General features: G+C 43.9%; 1 protein-coding gene across 7 annotated transcripts in view; it reads right to left on the bottom strand.

Moving 5' to 3' along the window:
* Window positions 1-17,258, bottom strand: part of RIN2 (Ras and Rab interactor 2) — a 231,250-nt gene that overhangs the window by 105,958 nt on the left and 108,034 nt on the right. For 3 of the 7 annotated variants that reach the window (XM_044263536.1, XM_044263530.1, XM_044263531.1), the window contains one exon: window positions 2,772-2,864. In XM_044263536.1, coding sequence (XP_044119471.1) covers window positions 2,772-2,864 — 93 coding nt within the window. Of the gene's footprint in view, window positions 1-2,771; window positions 2,865-2,936; window positions 3,025-6,168; window positions 6,248-6,438; window positions 6,493-14,369; window positions 14,382-17,258 lie in introns of those variants that run through there. The other 4 variants (XM_044263533.1, XM_044263535.1, XM_044263532.1 and 1 more) reach the window with 4 other exon arrangements.

The following is a 17,258-nucleotide window of genomic DNA, read 5'->3' as shown; positions in this document are numbered from 1 at the left end:
ATTCTCAGAGTCCCTTTTAATTCTCACCCAAAGCACTGATTTCTCTTTTGGTATTACGTATTTAGCACTGTGATTATTTGATCAGTATATTTATTTGCCACCAGACTGAAAGCTCCATGGAGTCAGGGATATCTTCTGGTTTTTCTCTCCCTAGTGACTAGTACAGAGCCTGGATGATCACAGGTGCTAGAAAAATGTGAACTGAAATAAAGCGTGAAAAGTAGAAGAAGAGCCAATGCATCCCAGAAGATTCTGAGCAACAAACCATCCCAGCAAACGGAACTCTAGCCTAGCATTTTAAAGACAAACCTCCAAGGAGTCAGCATTAAATGTCCGAAGGGAACCTGACTTCATCCTCACAGATAACTCCACGCCTTAATTGTGAAATCATCAATAATATTTATCTACTATTATAATATCTAATAATAATAGTATTCCATCGTTAGTTGGACTATGGAATAGCCATATAGTAAAGAATAACAATGTCTACAAAGAAGAGAAAAGAAAGAAGTACAAAGTAACTATATCATTACTTGGAGTATGTAACTTAAACAATTTAAGCTGGGGGCGGGGGTGGAGAAGACAGCCAATAGCAAGTTAAATAATAAAAGCCACTTTGCCAGCAATTTCCTCAAGGCATCTGACTCAGGCAAGATTGAAGCGTGACTTGTCCTCGATGGGGTCAGGCAGGCCTTTCACCTCTTGCCTGATAGATTCTTTCATAGACACACCCAAAAATACAAGTTAACTCCTTTACCTGCTGTCCAACTGGAAAAAAAAAAAAAAATCTTTCCCAGGACTGCAGGATAGGCACACTGACTACCATGGACTTAACAGGTAGTACTGAGTGAGTCCAATATGGACCCTCTCTCAGGAATTTTCAAAGGCAATTTTGACCATACTTGATATTCTCCTTTTGCTTTGGCTATAAAATCCAACTGCTACGTTAGATTCAAGCCCACTGCCCTTCCTGAGCGTCAAGATGGTAGTTACAGACTAGCCAGTAGTTAGGATGATGTAGGCAGAGCCTTGGGTAAAGGGGTGGGGTGGGCTCATTCCTTCTACCAGGATGAAATAAGCGTCTCTGCATAAGACAGGATCAAGGGACTGGAGAGGAGTCAGGAGTGAGTCCGGAGTCTGGTGGGTTTAGTGCCCAGTCTACAGGGGACATGGAGAGCTCCTCTTCTGGCTCATGTGGGTGGACGCTGTACAGGTTTGATTCCAACTTGGGGAAATGGATCAAGAACAGAGACAGCTAAGTCCACATCACAGAACTAGGAGGACGGAGAATGGAGACCATCTGTGTCAACACAGCTATTTCTTCCAGGATATTCTTGCCCAGGATGTTAAGGCTTTAAACCAATAAATCACTTCGCTGTTTGCTGCAGGAAATTCCTACAAAACAATTGGTCCTGGCAAACAGTTTGTTCACCTGGGAAAAGCTTGCTTATCAAATAATAGTTAACTTGCCAAGATTCTATTCAAGACCATCGTCTTGCTGAATCCCCCAATCCTGAACTATGATGTCACATACTCTGCTGAAACCTGAGCATATCTCTGCCTTGAAAAATGCAGCTCCAAGGGCACACACGCAGACCTATGAACCCTATTAAAGATGCCTCCTGCTGTCCCACTTGCACACCATTGGAACTGTGTCCGGATGATGTCTGCCCTTACTGTCTTCAGCTTAATGAATTTAGCTTTGCTGTATCAACAGGCTCTTCGGGTGGATTTTTTTGGAGTCCAAAATTGATACAATAAATCAGGTTTAGCCTTTTGCAAGTGGGAGGCATATGCATGCAAGTTAATACATACTTACAACCCATCAGGATGGGATAATTAATAAACATTGTCAGTTCTCCTCGTAATTAAGAAATCCCTATATCATTCTTCCTTTGAGGAAAAAGATCTGGTGTTTGAACACCTGCCTGTGACAGACTTCAAATGCACATTTTACCTCCGTTTTTCTACTCGTTTACATGAATCTGTGTTTTCCAAGTTTTCTACAGCGAGTGGGCGTTATTCTGAGGGTGAGTGAAAGGATACAAAGCAAAAGCTATAAAGAGGAAATGAATCCCCAAGAGCGAATTTGAAATGATCACCAAGTCTTAATTGACAACATACACACACAAAGCCTATTAAACACCCATTTAGAATCCTGTCTCACTCATTAAGCTAACAAGGTAATTTTAACCCATTAATATCAATATCCAAATAGGAAAGTGGTACAGTTTTAATCATGCTGCTTTGTTTGGATTTCTCTTGCCTGATCACAAAGGGCTTCTAGATATTTGATAAAATACACCAGCAAATAACATTTAACCAGTCTAGGGTGAGACCTCGGAATCTATTCCTTGTTGCTGCTTTTTAATGAGGACTTAAGGGACTCATACAATCAAGCAAAGTGTGAAACACACTTGCCTACAGCATCGATTTGCTGGAATGCAAATTCCAGCTTCAATCATAAAACCATCCAGCTGCAAAAGAACAGCTGAGCAGTGGATAAACAAAGATTGCCTCAACTGTTTTACACAGGGTGGCATCTCCGCAGCTCTTGGGTCCTGGCCCTGACTTGGAAGCCCTAAGTCACCCAAACTCCAACCTACTGTAAACCGGGTAACAGCTTGCAGCTGGGTTCAGGCGAGCTGCCCCACCACCCCCACCCCTACCAGAGCTGGCTCACAGCAGCCTTCCCTCCGCAGCTCCCCACGCAGCCTGGGCAAAGTGAGAGAGCCTGCCCATTAGCAATCCCAATCAAGGCTTCCTTTTACCTTAAAGAAACTTCCTCGCTTGTCCAGACTGCGGGCACCCATGGTCCAAGCTGACATCTCCCCCAGCGACATTCTACTGCACGCCCGGGACTCCTGAAGGTAGAGACATTTTTAATGGTTAGTCCAGCCTGTAGGAAATTCCTCTCTAAGCCACAGAACACTCACAACAACGGTCCTGCCAAGATCTTTTTCCGTCAACAACACAGTGCCATTTATTTCCCACCAAAGCCCTTCCATCCCCTTTCAGGCTGATTTCCTGCCCCAGACAGCACAGTTCCTAGTCTGTGCCCCACCTCACTGCCCCACCTCCCCGCTCCTCCAGCTGACGCAGAAGGTCTCTGGCACCACGGAAAGTATAATGATTGCTTTGTGTGTTTGCTTGACCCCACGCTCGAGTCCTAAAGGGACCGATATTAGATGTCACCGTAATCTGCTCTGAAGCTTATGGACTTAATGTGGCTGAACACAGACGGACAGCAGAAGAATGAGGCCCCTGCATGTCCCAGGAAATCCTGCTGGAATGGGATGAGGTCATCATCAGCTCTGCGAGCCCTCTCCCCCAGGCAAGGTCAACACAAGGGCACTGGGAATAAATCCCTTTATTTTCTCCTTAGAAATCAAAGATGGGGATGAAATCCCATGTCCCTGTTTACAGAGATTAGTTTGTATAAGAAACAGCCTGGAAACAGCTCCATGATAATAACCCAAGGGGAGGGGGGCAGGGCACTCTGGAATGTAGAGAAAAATTTAAAGGCATGATATGATTCTGAATCATAACTGTGGCCATTTCAGCTTGGAATTTCCCTCCCTTGAGCATCAAAACCCAATAAGCCTCCTTGTCAGCTACAAAGCCTACAGTGTCCACTTCTAAGTAAAACACATGCACACCCAAGCAGCTGGCCTCATCCCAGTCAACAGGCATCAAAAACCTTGGGGTGCATCCCCAAACCTTCCTCAACCAAGGAGGCTGGACCAAGAGCAAATATAAAACTGTTCTCCTGCTCACCATAACCTGGCCCAAGATAAAGCTCGTCCTGACCATGACCAACACGGTCCGTGTAAGGAAAATAAAATGAAAACGTCACATCACATTAAGGCATATTAAAAGGGGTTCAACTGTGGGGGTGGAGTGGGGAGACACAGACAGAAGCCAAGGTCGCTGCTGCTAGTTTGCTAAAGCTGTTTCATTATTAGCAAGGGAACAGAGAGCCAGCAGCTCCAAAGGGACTTTCCTAACAAGTGGAAAAGCTTAATTACTTAGCAGAGAACTACATGCATATTAGCAAGTAATGCTCTTGGGAAAGGGGCTCATTTTGGCCCCAAGATTAGCCTCAGTGTTCATATTCATAGTGGGCTCCATTGATCTGCAGAATCCCATCTAGGAAGACAGTAACGCAGTGCACACCCATCCCTCTTTCCAGAACCTTCACCTATTTTAGCCCTTTCTCCACGTCTCGGTCACTTTAAAGGTTTGGAGATGCCTTCCCTGTGTTTCTTTCCACTTGCAATCCCGCTGGGATGAAGGCCAAGACTCCAAAACCTCCTGAGAAGACTGGTGAGCTTTCCTTTGCAATTCTGCTGACTCCAAAGCTTCAGGTTCTCGGACTCAGCAGCTGAATGGTGCCCCAGCTCCAAGGCCTTTGAAGTTCATCACTTATTAGCAAAATCCACAGACTGGAGCAACTCCAGAATGAAAACACAGTGCTGTGTTCAGAACCAAGAGGGGAATGGGAGCCACACTGTAACCCCAGGGAGTAAATGATTAACTGTTTCAATGCAGAAGAAACACACATTAAAAAAAAGAACATTTCTTGACACCAAGCCTAAAATTCTTTTCCTTTCAGACGTTTTCTCAGCGAGGGATTTGACATCGTACAGCAGTTAAGGAGCTGGCAGGCGAGAGCCAAGACTTCATTCCTCATCCAGACCTAAGTCTCTTTGTTCCGTTCAGAAGATTTCCCCAGACAAACCCCTTCTGATGAGCCATGACAGGCAGGGAATTTTGCCTATAGCAATGGAGCAGTTTGGATTCCAGAAGTTTACCAGTTTAATTAGCTGCCTGAAAATCATATGCACGCATTTCAAATTCCAGTGGAGCGGTTATCTGTAAAATAGCCAGTTTGGATTCCGTGCATGTGGGGCAGACGGACCTATCACATTTCTCCAAGAAAATGCAGGTCGCCTCCCCCCTTCTTCAAAAGGCTGCTCCAGGAGGGAGATGACAGCAGGTGACAAGAGCAGGTGGCCAAGCGCAATAGGGGGTCTTTCCCATTGAATAAAATCCAAGTGGACTGCACATCATCGAGTATCCTCATTGAAAAAAAAAAATTCAGTTCTTAAGGGTCCCAAAGAAGTTCTGGCTTAAGGTCTTTCCTTTTGTAGCAATAGTTTCCTTCCCAAACCATAACCTCTAACACCTTAACTCAATTTGGGCAGAAATATAATCTAACTTAAAAGCATAGCTTCTTTCCATTCATGGTTCCCCACCCTCCCTTACCCTGAGGGGTTACACCAGGGTTCGGTCCTAAAACTACCCCAGTAACAGGCTAGACAAAAAAGGTGCAGTAGTTGGAGAGGTTGTTTAATTTCTCCAGATTTATATATTGGGAGCTTGCTCCTTTCCTGGATTCCCTGAAGGGTAAACTGGATACTTGAAAAACGAGCCCATCACATCCATCCAGTGGATCTTTCCAGATGCTAGCTAAAAGCTAACAAAATAATTTTAAAAAATAAAAAATAAATAATAGTGGGAGAAGGGGAAAAAAAAGCCCTAATGGGACACTGCAAACATTTTGGAGCTGCCAATCCTTTTCAATAACACCACGGAAGGAATGTAAACGAAGCGGGTTGCTCCAGTCAGCTAAAGGACAAAGGCAGGAAGTGAATATTCCTCTCTCCCAGAAACACCAGCCTCTGCCACTTGAAAGTAAACCTAGCTGTGACTTTTCATGTGGCCCCAAGAACCACTGCTGAGGTGAAGATCGGTCCTGAATTTTCAGCGTGGAGGACACACTGAGTGGTCTGGCAGGGCTCGGGGCTGGCTGTCCAGCACCTTCCACTGGGAACCGATGAGGACAGGCATGGAGGCACCACCGCCTGGACCCTGGCTGCAGGCTGGGTACAGGGAAAAGGGACATCGAGTGCCTCGCTTCCAGTTCACTGATCAGCAGGGCTGGGTATAGTCACTGGCACTCTTGCTGCTTTTGCTCTCCTTGGCCACAGGCTAGATCTTGGCAAGATAGGAGGGTCCGTGGTGTAGCCTCTTTCCCCCCCTGCCCTCCACCTCCCCACCTCCATTAATTTCATCAAACTACCCTTCCTACTTATTTGCCTCAAGTCTCAAGTGCAGACCCACAGGAGAAGCAGAGGAACACTTAAACTGGCATCTGCTACTCACAAGTCCAATTTATAAGAAACTTCGCCTCTTCAGGGCATGGGTTCTCAAAGCCGAGCTGCTGGGACAGCTGGGTACAGAAGTCTTCCCTAATCACTACCTTTCTTCTTCTCCTTCCTCGCAGCTGAATGAGACGCAGCAAAGTGGACTTCAGCTCTTAGTAAACAAGCTCTCATTATAATTATTTTATAGCCGAACTGACTGAAGAAGGAGAGAGTGACTCATCCCTGGGAATCTGTCAGGTCAAGGCCAATCCCAAGAAATGCACATTACCTTTTTTCCCCGGTTCCTTAAGTGCCTCTGAGGATGGCAGGTCTGTCTTTTTGAACGCTTTTCATCATTACTAAGAGGTAAAAACCCAGTGGCGCGGCTCTGTGTTGGCATCCAGGGAAGGGCTCTGAATATTTCCATAATTATCTCTGTATTACCAGGGATTTTACAGGCTGGACAGAAAAACTATAGTCCAGGCTCTGGGTTGACAATTCAAATTACATAATTTTTTTTTTCCAAATTACGTGACCTTTTTAAAAAAATGTTTTTCTTCAAGCATTTTATATCCCTGTCCAGCACTGATTTTCCCTCAGTTGTAGTCAAACTTTTTTTTTAAAAAGTTTCAGGATTATGAATTGTTTTTATCGCAAAGAGAAACTAATTTGTGGGAAGAAATCAGAAGCAAAAACTGTACTCCCAGTTCTCTTACTAATAACTATTTTTATTCTTTATTTCATTTTTTAAAGATTTAGTCATTTATTTGAGAGTGAGAGAGAGAGAGCGAGCATGTGCACAAGTGTGGGGCAGGGGTAGGGCAGAGGGAGAGGGACAGAGAGACTCTCCAGCACACTCCCCTCTGAGCGCGGAACTCAGTCTCAGGACCCGAGATCAAGACCTGAGCCAAAACCAAGAGTTGGATGCTTCACCAAATGAGCCACCCAGGTGCCCCTCATAACTGTGTTTTTAAATAGAATTGGGAACAATGTTCAACACCTCAATTTCCCCCAAATTAATGAAAGATCATAATTTTTTTCTTTTTTTTTTAAAGAAAGGTACATTTCTAAGACTGGCCCAACAATGGGGCTAATTATTCCACTGGATGTCTACCCCCTCCATCCTTGGAAAACGGGTACCTCATAGACACCCTCACCATATCCATGCTGCATTAGCTTTGCTAGTGCCCACGTGGCCAAGGTGTGGACACTTCCACCAAAGGCAATCCATGCCACCTTGGGCAACAGACGGGCAGCTCAACTGGCAAGAAATTCCGCTTTTCTTGGATGGGAAACTGCCTCTCTCACTTCCCACCTGATAAATGCCTTCATTTTATCTCTTGGACCATTCAAGAATCAGCTTCCTGCTTTACCCTCTTCTGGATCCCTGAAGACATACCTATTCCTCCTTTGAGTGACTTCTTCTCTTGAGCATGGCTCCAGACTCAAGGCTGGTACACTCTGCCCAGCTGGAACAAGGCTGAGAAGGGAGAGGGGGTGCCTACTCCCCCAGGCCACTCTCTTGCAGCATTTCAAAAGTATGTGACTTTTCGACGTCCTCATATAAAAAGTTCCACGTGGTAAATGTTACACACTTTGCACATTTGTACAGTGACTTCTTAGATACAATAAGGAAGCCTCATAAGCCACATTGGCTCTTAACCCAAAGGAGGCCATGGACAGGGAGCCACACACCCCAGGTCTTCCTCAAGTTTTACCTGCCAACATGTGAGCACCTGAGTTTAGAACTTTGTTTTCTAAGGCTCTCAGGCCATGATGGTAAAAAGTGTATGGGGGTTAAATTTGTATAGGCGATTATTTTAATTTTATTTTAAAATATTTTATTTATTAATTTGACAGAGAGTATAAGTGGGGGGAGCAGCAGGGAGAGGAAGAAGCAGGGTCTCCACTGAGCAGAAGCCTGATGTGGGACTTGATCCCAGCCGGCACCAAAGGCAGACACTTAACCAACTGAGCCACCTATGCACCCCAGGTGGTTAATTTTAATTGGAGGTGTATAACGTAGCAGCTCTTAAATTGGGTCTACACTGCAGATATAACAAATCAAGTTATATTTTTTTAAAAGATTTTATTTATTCATTTGAGACAGAGAGATACAGAAAGACAGAGAACATGAGCAGGGAGAGAGGCAGAGGGAGAGGGAGAAGCAGACTCCCTGCTGTGCTGGGAGCCAGAGCCTGATGTGGGGCTTGATCCCCAAACCTGGAGATCATGACCTGAGCTGAGGGTGGATGCTTAACCATCTGAGCCACCCAGGCTTCCCAAGAAATACATTTTTTAAAAAAAGTTTGAATTGATGGTCTCCAGAGACCCTGAGTCAACAATTCATGTCTAAGAAATTCATCGAAGGCACTTTCAAGAAACACTAAGTTGGGGAGGGGAAGTGATATGGGGAAGAGCAGCCAATACAAAGTACAAGACCAAGCATGTTGCCACTGGGCCACTGGACTTCAACCTTTCTGGGGAACTCTGGAAGTCATGTAGACCATGCCTCAGAGTAGTCTCAACTGAGGGACAAGAGAGCTGAGGAAATGTCCAACTGTACCCAGTCACTAGTTGAAAGCTGCCCCCATGAAGCCTTAATTCACCAGCATTTCCACCATGCCCCTAGTGTGGGCCGAATGGGCTCTAGCGGCCAAAGAGAACCCTCAGGCAAAGTTGGCAACTGGAAATCAGGTCAGTGTGCATGGAAATGTTAAGTACTCAAGGGATACAGGAAGGGCTTGGCAGGGGCTGCTACAACTGGCCACTTTTAAAAAATCAGGACATTCTGCATAAAATGTAGATATGTACCTTCTCTGATCACACTGAGCGATCTTGATCACATCTTGAACATTTGATCACATCTTGGCCACAACTGGATAACTCAGTGTTCTCTTTAGATGGGATATAAGCTCTTCCAATTCTCAGGTGCTGATGGGTCTTCTCCCCTCACTCAGATGCCCTGTCTGACCCACCCACACCTCTTGTAGAGCAGCTGCCCTGCCATGTGGTGCCTGATAAGCAAAGTGAGTGATTCTGCCCACCCCAACCCCTCAGCTGATAGGACCAGTCATGTTACAACTGACCCAGGCTAAAGTATATCATTGGCTGTTCTCTGATGAAGTAGAATCTTCCTTTCAAGATTCTGAGCTGAGAATCACAGGGTAGATGGTTATACCTGAACATTGGATTTGGAGCCATATGCCAGTTCAATTTATGGGAAGCATATACCCTGAGAGAGCAGATACAAGGGGCTACCGATACATAGTGGGCCAGGAAGGGAGAATGTACATGTGCAACTGAGTCTTCACCTCAGGCCATTGACCTTATAGTTCCCACCAGGCCTGGCAGTGCCAAGGTTCAATTAATCTTGTACCTTGCCAATAAATGTTCCTTTTTTAAAAACAGTTTGGGTGGATTTATATTCCATTCCATCAAATATGTGTTGACCAGAATAGCTTCAGAAGGATAACCTTGAGTTCTCAGAAGCAGGTATAACTTTAAAATGTTTTTCATCATCTTATCAAACATCTTGGTATAAGGTAAAGCACACACTGATAAAGAAAAATTCCCATCAAACCAGAGCAGAACTTGCTGGTGTTGCCTTTGGTGGGGATATTTCAGATGAACACAGGATAGGGAAGCCTTTGAACCATCTAAGGGAAGATGCTTCAATTTGGGGGTGAAAAGAACAAACAGAAGACACATTTCTAATTCTTATATCAACACCCCAAACCCCTTGGTCAGCTTCTTACACAGTGCAGTTAAACTGTTTAAAGCTTTCTTCAGTTCTTTTTAATTAATTAATTAATTAAAATATTTTATTTATTTATTTGACAGACAGAGATCACAAGTAGGGAGAGAGGCAGGCAGAGAGAGAGAGAGGAGGAAGCAGGCTCCCTGCAGAGCAGAGAGCCCGATGTGGGGCTCAATCCCAGGACCCTGAGCTCATGACCTGAGCTGAAAGCGGAGGCTTTAACCCACTGAGTCACCCAGGCACCCCAGTTCTTTTTAATTTAATTTAATTGTATCTTTCTTCTTTTCTGATAGAAGAATTTAAAACTAGTAAGTATTCTGTTTCATTTGCTGTATATTTACCTCTCTCCTTTATTTTTATTTTTATCTCTCTATCTACCTATTCATTTATCTTTGGGGGTGGGGCAGAGGGAAAGAGAATCTCAAGCCGGCTCTACGCCCAGGGCAGAACCAGACGCAAGGTCTCATGACCCTGAGATCATAATCTGAGCTGACATCAAGAGTCAGACACTTAACATCCAGGCACCCCTACCTCTCTTTTAAAAATTTAAGTTCCTGAGTTGAATGAAATGGAATGGAGTCAGCTTTTCTAATTATGACACAGAGTTGTGGACTGTTGTAAAGATTTTTTTTTAATTAAGATTTTTTAAAAATTTATTTGAAAGACAGAGATCACAAGTAGGCAGAAAGGCAGGCAGAGAGAGAGAGAGGAGGAAGCAGGCTCCCTGCTGAGCAGAGAGCCCGACGTGGGGCTCGATCCCAGGACCCTGGGATCACGACCTGAGCTGAAGGCAGAGGCTTTAACCCACTGAGCCACCCAGACGCCCCTGTTGTAAAGATGTTTTTAACCTGTTATTTTAATCTGGTCTTTGTGTCATCAAGGAAATTTTAACCCAGTACTTAACGAGCACAAATATTCCCATTGGGATTTTACCAATATTGATCACTTTCATGGAGAAAATATCTTCTGAAGCACACTCTATTAAGGCACTAAGGCCTTGGTCAGTTTCTTACACAGTGCAGTTAAACTGTTTAAAGCTTTCTTCAGTTCTTTTTCATTTTGTACCTTTCTTCTTTTCTGATATAAGAATTTAAAACTAGTAAGTATTCTGTTTCATTCCAAAGATTTATAATCTTAGTTTTTATGCACAGATCTATGATCCACCTCAAATTTTTGCGTATGGTGTGAGGTCGGGGTTTGGGAATCTTTACTTTTCCAAATGGATATCCATTTAATTTTAATTTTAAGGAAAATAGTTTTTAGGGATGAATGCTGTTCTTTGTAAACTTTACATCGAAGATATGATTGATTGAACAGAATTTTGTCTTCACGAAACTCTACTGCTTAATGTCTCTGCCCCATAAGCTGGTGGTAATTGTTTTCATTATTTCTATCAAGTTCCAATTTTCCTGGGTTAAATTTTGAATATATGTTTTGCAAAATTATTCAATTTATGAGTCTGCATATTTTTAGAAAATAACAAATACGACCTGCATAGTTTGAACTCTTGTAACGTTTTCTCCTACCAGTGTATTATCTCTCAGACCAAGGTTTATTTCCTTTTCAAAAACTCCACACAAATGTAACTCATCAGTCAGGTTTGCATCTATCACAGTGATGTTCAGTGAAGGTCACCTATTTCATTATGAATTGGCCACCGTACTGCATACTTTGTATTTCTCAGATAATCAGAGAGAAAAGTAGAAGAACTCGTGGAATACTCTGTTGCCCAGCAATAGACTACTGTAATTCCAAACTCAATCTTCTTTATTCTTTTAATTTGTTTTGTTTATGAACAGCCTCTGCCATTAGCAGACAAAAAATAAAGAACAGACACACAGTCTAAAGGATTACGTAAAAATGTCTTCTTTAAGAAAGTAGGTCTCATGTTGTGTTCTTGCCACAATAAAATAAAATAATCCTAGATTAAAATGGCATGACAACCACCTCTAAAAGACAAAAAGGACATCATCCCTATAGGTTAAACCAGCCCCTGGGTCACATATTGCTTAGATTTCATGGACTGATTTGCTTCTTTTTTCATTCATTTGGATCGTGTACATATTGATGTCTTTCCAGCTTTCCACTTCACCATTAGGAGACCTACCTGCCCCTCTAATCAGGGGATATGCTGGAAAATCCTTAACAACTGGTTTCTGGGTAATAAAAGCCCCCAATTTTAACATTTTCCTATTTTGTGGGGCTAAATCCTCTCATCATGGCCAATTTCAAGCTACCAACAGGCCATCAACAAACTTGAAACATTCATGAAAATCTAACAATCAGCTCTATTGAGCAGGGACAAGTGACTCCTTCACTCATTCTAAACCCCAAGATTTCTAAAGAGGTGGTTTTTATTTGATTCTTTGTATACCAAGGTAATAAAAGAAAGCAAAGTAAGAAACTAGATTCTAGATCGAAATGAACCACATTATTTTTCCTGATAAGACCTACAATATGTCCAGCTATCATCTCAACCAAGCTGAGTGATCCCATCAGGAAAACCTGAAGGAAGCCATATGTTTAGTCTGTTCTTTTAAGGTTAGTGGGTTCTGTTTCTTTATAGGTTGAAGAAGAGGGGAAGAAAAGATCTTCCTTTAGCCACTCAGACATTGAGGATTCCATTTGCCTTATTCAGGGTAGTATCTCTAATACCTGACACAGTGCCTGGCATATATATATGGTCAAGAAATGTTTCTTGGATAAGTAAATGCATGAGATCTTACAAAGACGTCATCAAGGCTGAAAGGAAGGGTTTTTAAGGAACGGTTCCATCAAGAGCATAAGAGAATATGAAGAACCAAAGCTTCAAGAATGACAAGATAAGCTCAAATACCGCACTGTCAAACCATATAACATGCTGGAAAAATCCTTCTTTATACTACTTTGAAACACAGGAAGTTGGTGTAGGCAATCCACATGTTCTGTCTGTTGCTGGATTTTTCCTACAGAGTCTGTGATCTGGAGGCTTTTCCCTTCTATCACATACAGAACCACTTTGTTCTCTGCAATTCCCTACCCAATCATGTTCCTTGGCTTTCTGACTTTTTGCACAAATCAGAATTCTAGAGTGTCCAGGTTTGTGTCCACACCACTGCATCTTCATTGGAAACCACAAAGCAAACAAAAAATCCACCAGAGCAGATGCAAAACTCCCAAGGAAATATAACTGGCTGAGCAAATAGACTTCTCTGTGTGTTTCTGCATGTACCTTCACCCATGTGTTATGGGGATTAGAGGCTTAAAATTCCCATCTTTGCTCTTAAGTGGGGTGGAGAATACATGAGCCTCCTCTGAAGAATGCCCTCCTTCTGAGTCTGCAGATTCCATGTGGGATGGTCAGCAGAAGCACAACATCCAATACCAAAACAAAAAAATACCACGATACCCTCTATCCATAGTAAATGCTCTACTGTCATCTTTTAATACCACATCACAGCCAGAATCCAGAAATTATCAAAGATAATGCATAAAGAAACAGCTGCTCTCCAAAACAATATTTTATGTGTCTACAAAACAGTCATGGACACTCATATCAGCTCTCGTGGTAAGGCTCTCATTATTATCTGCTGCCATCACCAAGGAGGTGGTTTTGTGTCTAGAATTGTGCCCTGGCAGTTTAGGCATGTTTTAGTCTCTCTTGGCTGACCAATGGCATTCACTGTCTTTTGCTGAGAGACACAAGTACATACGACTGGGACATTTCACAAATCCAATCTCATTTTACTACCAAACTACCAAGTAGTTTCTGGTAGGCTCTGAATATTCTCGTTCTCTCTCTCTCTCTCTTTTTAAAATAGATTTTATTTATTTATTTGACAGACAGAGATCACAAGTAGGCAGAGAGGCAGGCAGAGAGAGAGGAGGGGAAGCAGACTCCCCGCTGAGCAGAGAGCTCGATGTGGGGCTCAATCCCAGGACTCTGAGATCATGACCTGAGCCAAAGGCAGAGGCTTAACCCACTGAGCCACCCAGGTGCCCCTGAATGTTCTCTTTGAAGCACAGCATTTTCCTTGCTAAGGTTTACCCAAACCCTGTCTTTTTGTGCAGGTGTCTGACCCATGATAATGGCAGGCATGGTTATTATGGAGGTCAGGGGTGGGGAAGCTGCTGGATCACCCCTTTTCCATCAGGAGTATTTGAAGATGAGCACAAACTCACACTTGAGGGAGACTGCTTTGGGCTATCATGATGATGCTTTTCCAGAAGTCTGACAACTTCTAGAAAAAGAAGAGCTGCGTCAAACAAGCCCATGGATGGTGGAGGCACTGAGCCATTGCCCTTGTCTGGGCTCTCATGCCTCCCAAGGGGATGCTAGGTGGACATGAATAGTTGCAGGGCCTGGGGCAAGAAGACAAATAGAGGCTCACATACTTTATGTCAGAATTTTTTAAAAGTTATAACTCAAAACCACAAACTGTTCACTAAAATGCATTCTATTCTCCTACCAAGACATGTACCTTTATCAGGACTTGGAAGGTCAGGCTTCACTTTAAAATTTTCATAATCTTCAGAGTTCGATGCTAAATGTGGGGACATGGGGACAATCCTGAACTTATCCCATGGCTTGTCACCCTTTTCTTCGGACAGCTCTGTGGACACCCAGCCTTCCTGTCCATCTTGAAGTCCCTCCACCAAACTTCCAGCCTGCCCCGGCTGTGCCACCAGGCTTGGGGCATGCAGGCAGGGATTCTAGAGCATCATGCACCTGGAACAAGAAGGGCAGGGAAATGTAGGCTCCAGGCTGGCAGAAGCCTTGATGCTGTGGACTTCCCCACCCATGGGGCCTGATGAATCCAGAGTGAAATGAAGTGCCCAGCTCAGGACAGAGGCCTTCCTTGCCCAGGTCTCAGGGCAGGTTGGATCATGTTAGGGCCCATGAGAGAAAAGACACAGGTTCCACTACACGTGGGGTCTTCCCCCAATCTCACCAGATCATGGTTTGCAGAAGTGTAAGGTTCAGTCCCAAATGGCTCTAGTTACAACCTGGTGGCACTTGCATTCAATGGCCCTAAGGCTTCCTAACTTCTCTCTACCTCTTAATTCCACTTTAAGAGATCATGCTGTCTCCTTAAAAGTATCCTATCTATTATACTCCTTCCTCCACCTTCTCTCCCCTTTGACTCTTCTAGAACACTACAGCTCCTCACTATGGGTCTACCATCTTGGAGTCCTCCTCCAATTCTGCCTCAGTCCCAAACTAGCGGCCTTTCCCCTGCCAGCATCATCATCTTGGAGGTCAAAACACAGTCAGTAAGCACTGAAAAATACTTCAGCCCCATGTCTGAAATCAAGCCCCCAAATGCACACTTGTTTTGGGTCTGGAGATACATTATGACCTTCTACAGTCAGCTTCTACTGACCTTGAATTACTGCAGATAATAGGAAACTGGATAATATGCAGAGAATCACCCCAAAGCTGATTATCTTGGCAAAACAAGACCTCCCTCTCTTTGGGTGACTATAATAGGTCTCCAGCCAAAAGGAAGATTAGAGGTTGGTTAATGCTTCTATCTCCCTGAAGACCTTACCCTCATGCTCTTCTCTAAAAGGCTGAAAGTGTTTTTGTGAAGGGCAGGAAAGGTAGTTTGCTTCAAAGCTGGGCCAAACTATCCCCACTCACAGTCTCCACTGGCTTCAGCCAAATGGTGGGGACCGGATATAACAGAGTTAACACCCTTGATTGTGGGAACAGTGACCCAGTGGCCCATAGCACTTTGATTTACAAAGGGCTTTTACCCATATATCTCCATTTCCTGCCTGTTATGACATCTCATGTTACATGGCACTTCTGTGTACAAACATGAGGCTCCCCGCTGGCCGGAAGCTTCTATTTTAACCAAACGCTTTCTTTTCTCAGTTAGGCCTTGAGTGTTTCCTTCTTCTTCCCACTCCCTGTTTCTGATTATTTTCTATCCCCTTTATTAGTTCATTGAGGTGTACAAAGAGAGCAGACAGAATCGTTCAGTTGGCAGACGTGTGCATTATTTCTAGATAGCAACTATGTATTTTGTCTGGTTCCAATTTAGAAAAAAACAAAGTTAAACAAAACCCAGTCTTGGCCAAGTCCCCTTCCCGCTTTCCTACCTGCTTTTCTGAACTCAAAAATACCTGTCTACAAAAAAGCATGAAAAGTTTAAGCACTGGATTTTGTTTCTTTCTCTGAAATACAGCTCTGAATGTTGAATGCTGACTTTCCACTTAACATTCCGTTCCTCTCAAATCCCCGCGCCCTTCTGTTAATGAGGGCACCAGGCTTGAAACCTCGCTTGACTCTGCACATCAATCACGGCCCAGCTCTGCAGAGTCTTCTCCTTGAAACGGCTGTCATCTTCCTTCCCTGTCTCCGCAACCCCTCAGACCTTGGGCTGCGGCAAACTTAATGGTTTCAGCAGCTCCCTAATGTCTGTGCACCCCCGCCGTCTGCGTCTGCTCCTTTCCATGCCACAGGAACATTCCACACCAAAGGGACCGTCCTTTCCCAGCAACCTGCTTCCCAGTAAGGGCTCGCAAGCTAGTTTTTAGAACTGAATATCCATATTCCCTGGCTAGGAATTCAGGGTCCCCTTTGGATCTGTGTTCAGCCCAATTTTCTAATCTCAGCACTGACGTGTGTGTTGTTTGACACTGTCCCCTCCAGAAGAGAGATCTCAGAGATCTCACAAGAGTGGAGACAGGGTACATTCCTGACCAGCATTGGCCTATCCTGGTTGAGTATTTTCCCAGGTGACCTTTGCACATGGTCACTCCCAATCACACCGTCCCCCCTAGACCAAACGAGTTGGCCTCGGCTGGCATCCACGTAGAATACGATGCTGAAGCCACACCACATGTGGTGAAAAAGCCATTTGCACTTGAATCCTTAGCTCAGGGTCTATTTCTGAGGGCACCCATCCCAAGATAACCACAGACAATTGTGGATGGATGCGAACGCACATGCATAAAACACAGGTACTTGTGTGCACGCGCGCGCGTGCACACACACACACACACACCGGCTTAATAACACAATTTAATGACTGCTTCCCTTCCCCTCACTCTGTCCCTACTTTTCTGCTGGTGTTCCCTGAGAGAGCCTCCCAGGAAATGGCCTATACCGAAATTCTTATTTTAGAGTCCGGTTCACTACTTCTCTTAGGGATCCTGCTCAGGTGGTACTGAATTTGCTATTAATGGAAACATCTTTGCCAATATGAAATCCAGGAAAAAATACGTACATATATTTTGAATAAGGTTTGTGTGTTCCTGTAAATAATCACTATCCTTTGTGAGTATAACTAACACTATCCAGTTAAGAGTAATGAAAAAAATGAAATTCTGATTTTCAAATTGTTGCAAATTTTCCACAA

Source organism: Neovison vison, chromosome 8 (genome assembly GCF_020171115.1).
Source record: "Neovison vison isolate M4711 chromosome 8, ASM_NN_V1, whole genome shotgun sequence".
Lineage (NCBI taxonomy): Eukaryota > Metazoa > Chordata > Mammalia > Carnivora > Mustelidae > Neogale > Neogale vison.
The sequence above is the reverse complement of the archived record's forward strand: the minus strand, read 5'-3'. Positions and strand labels throughout refer to the sequence as shown.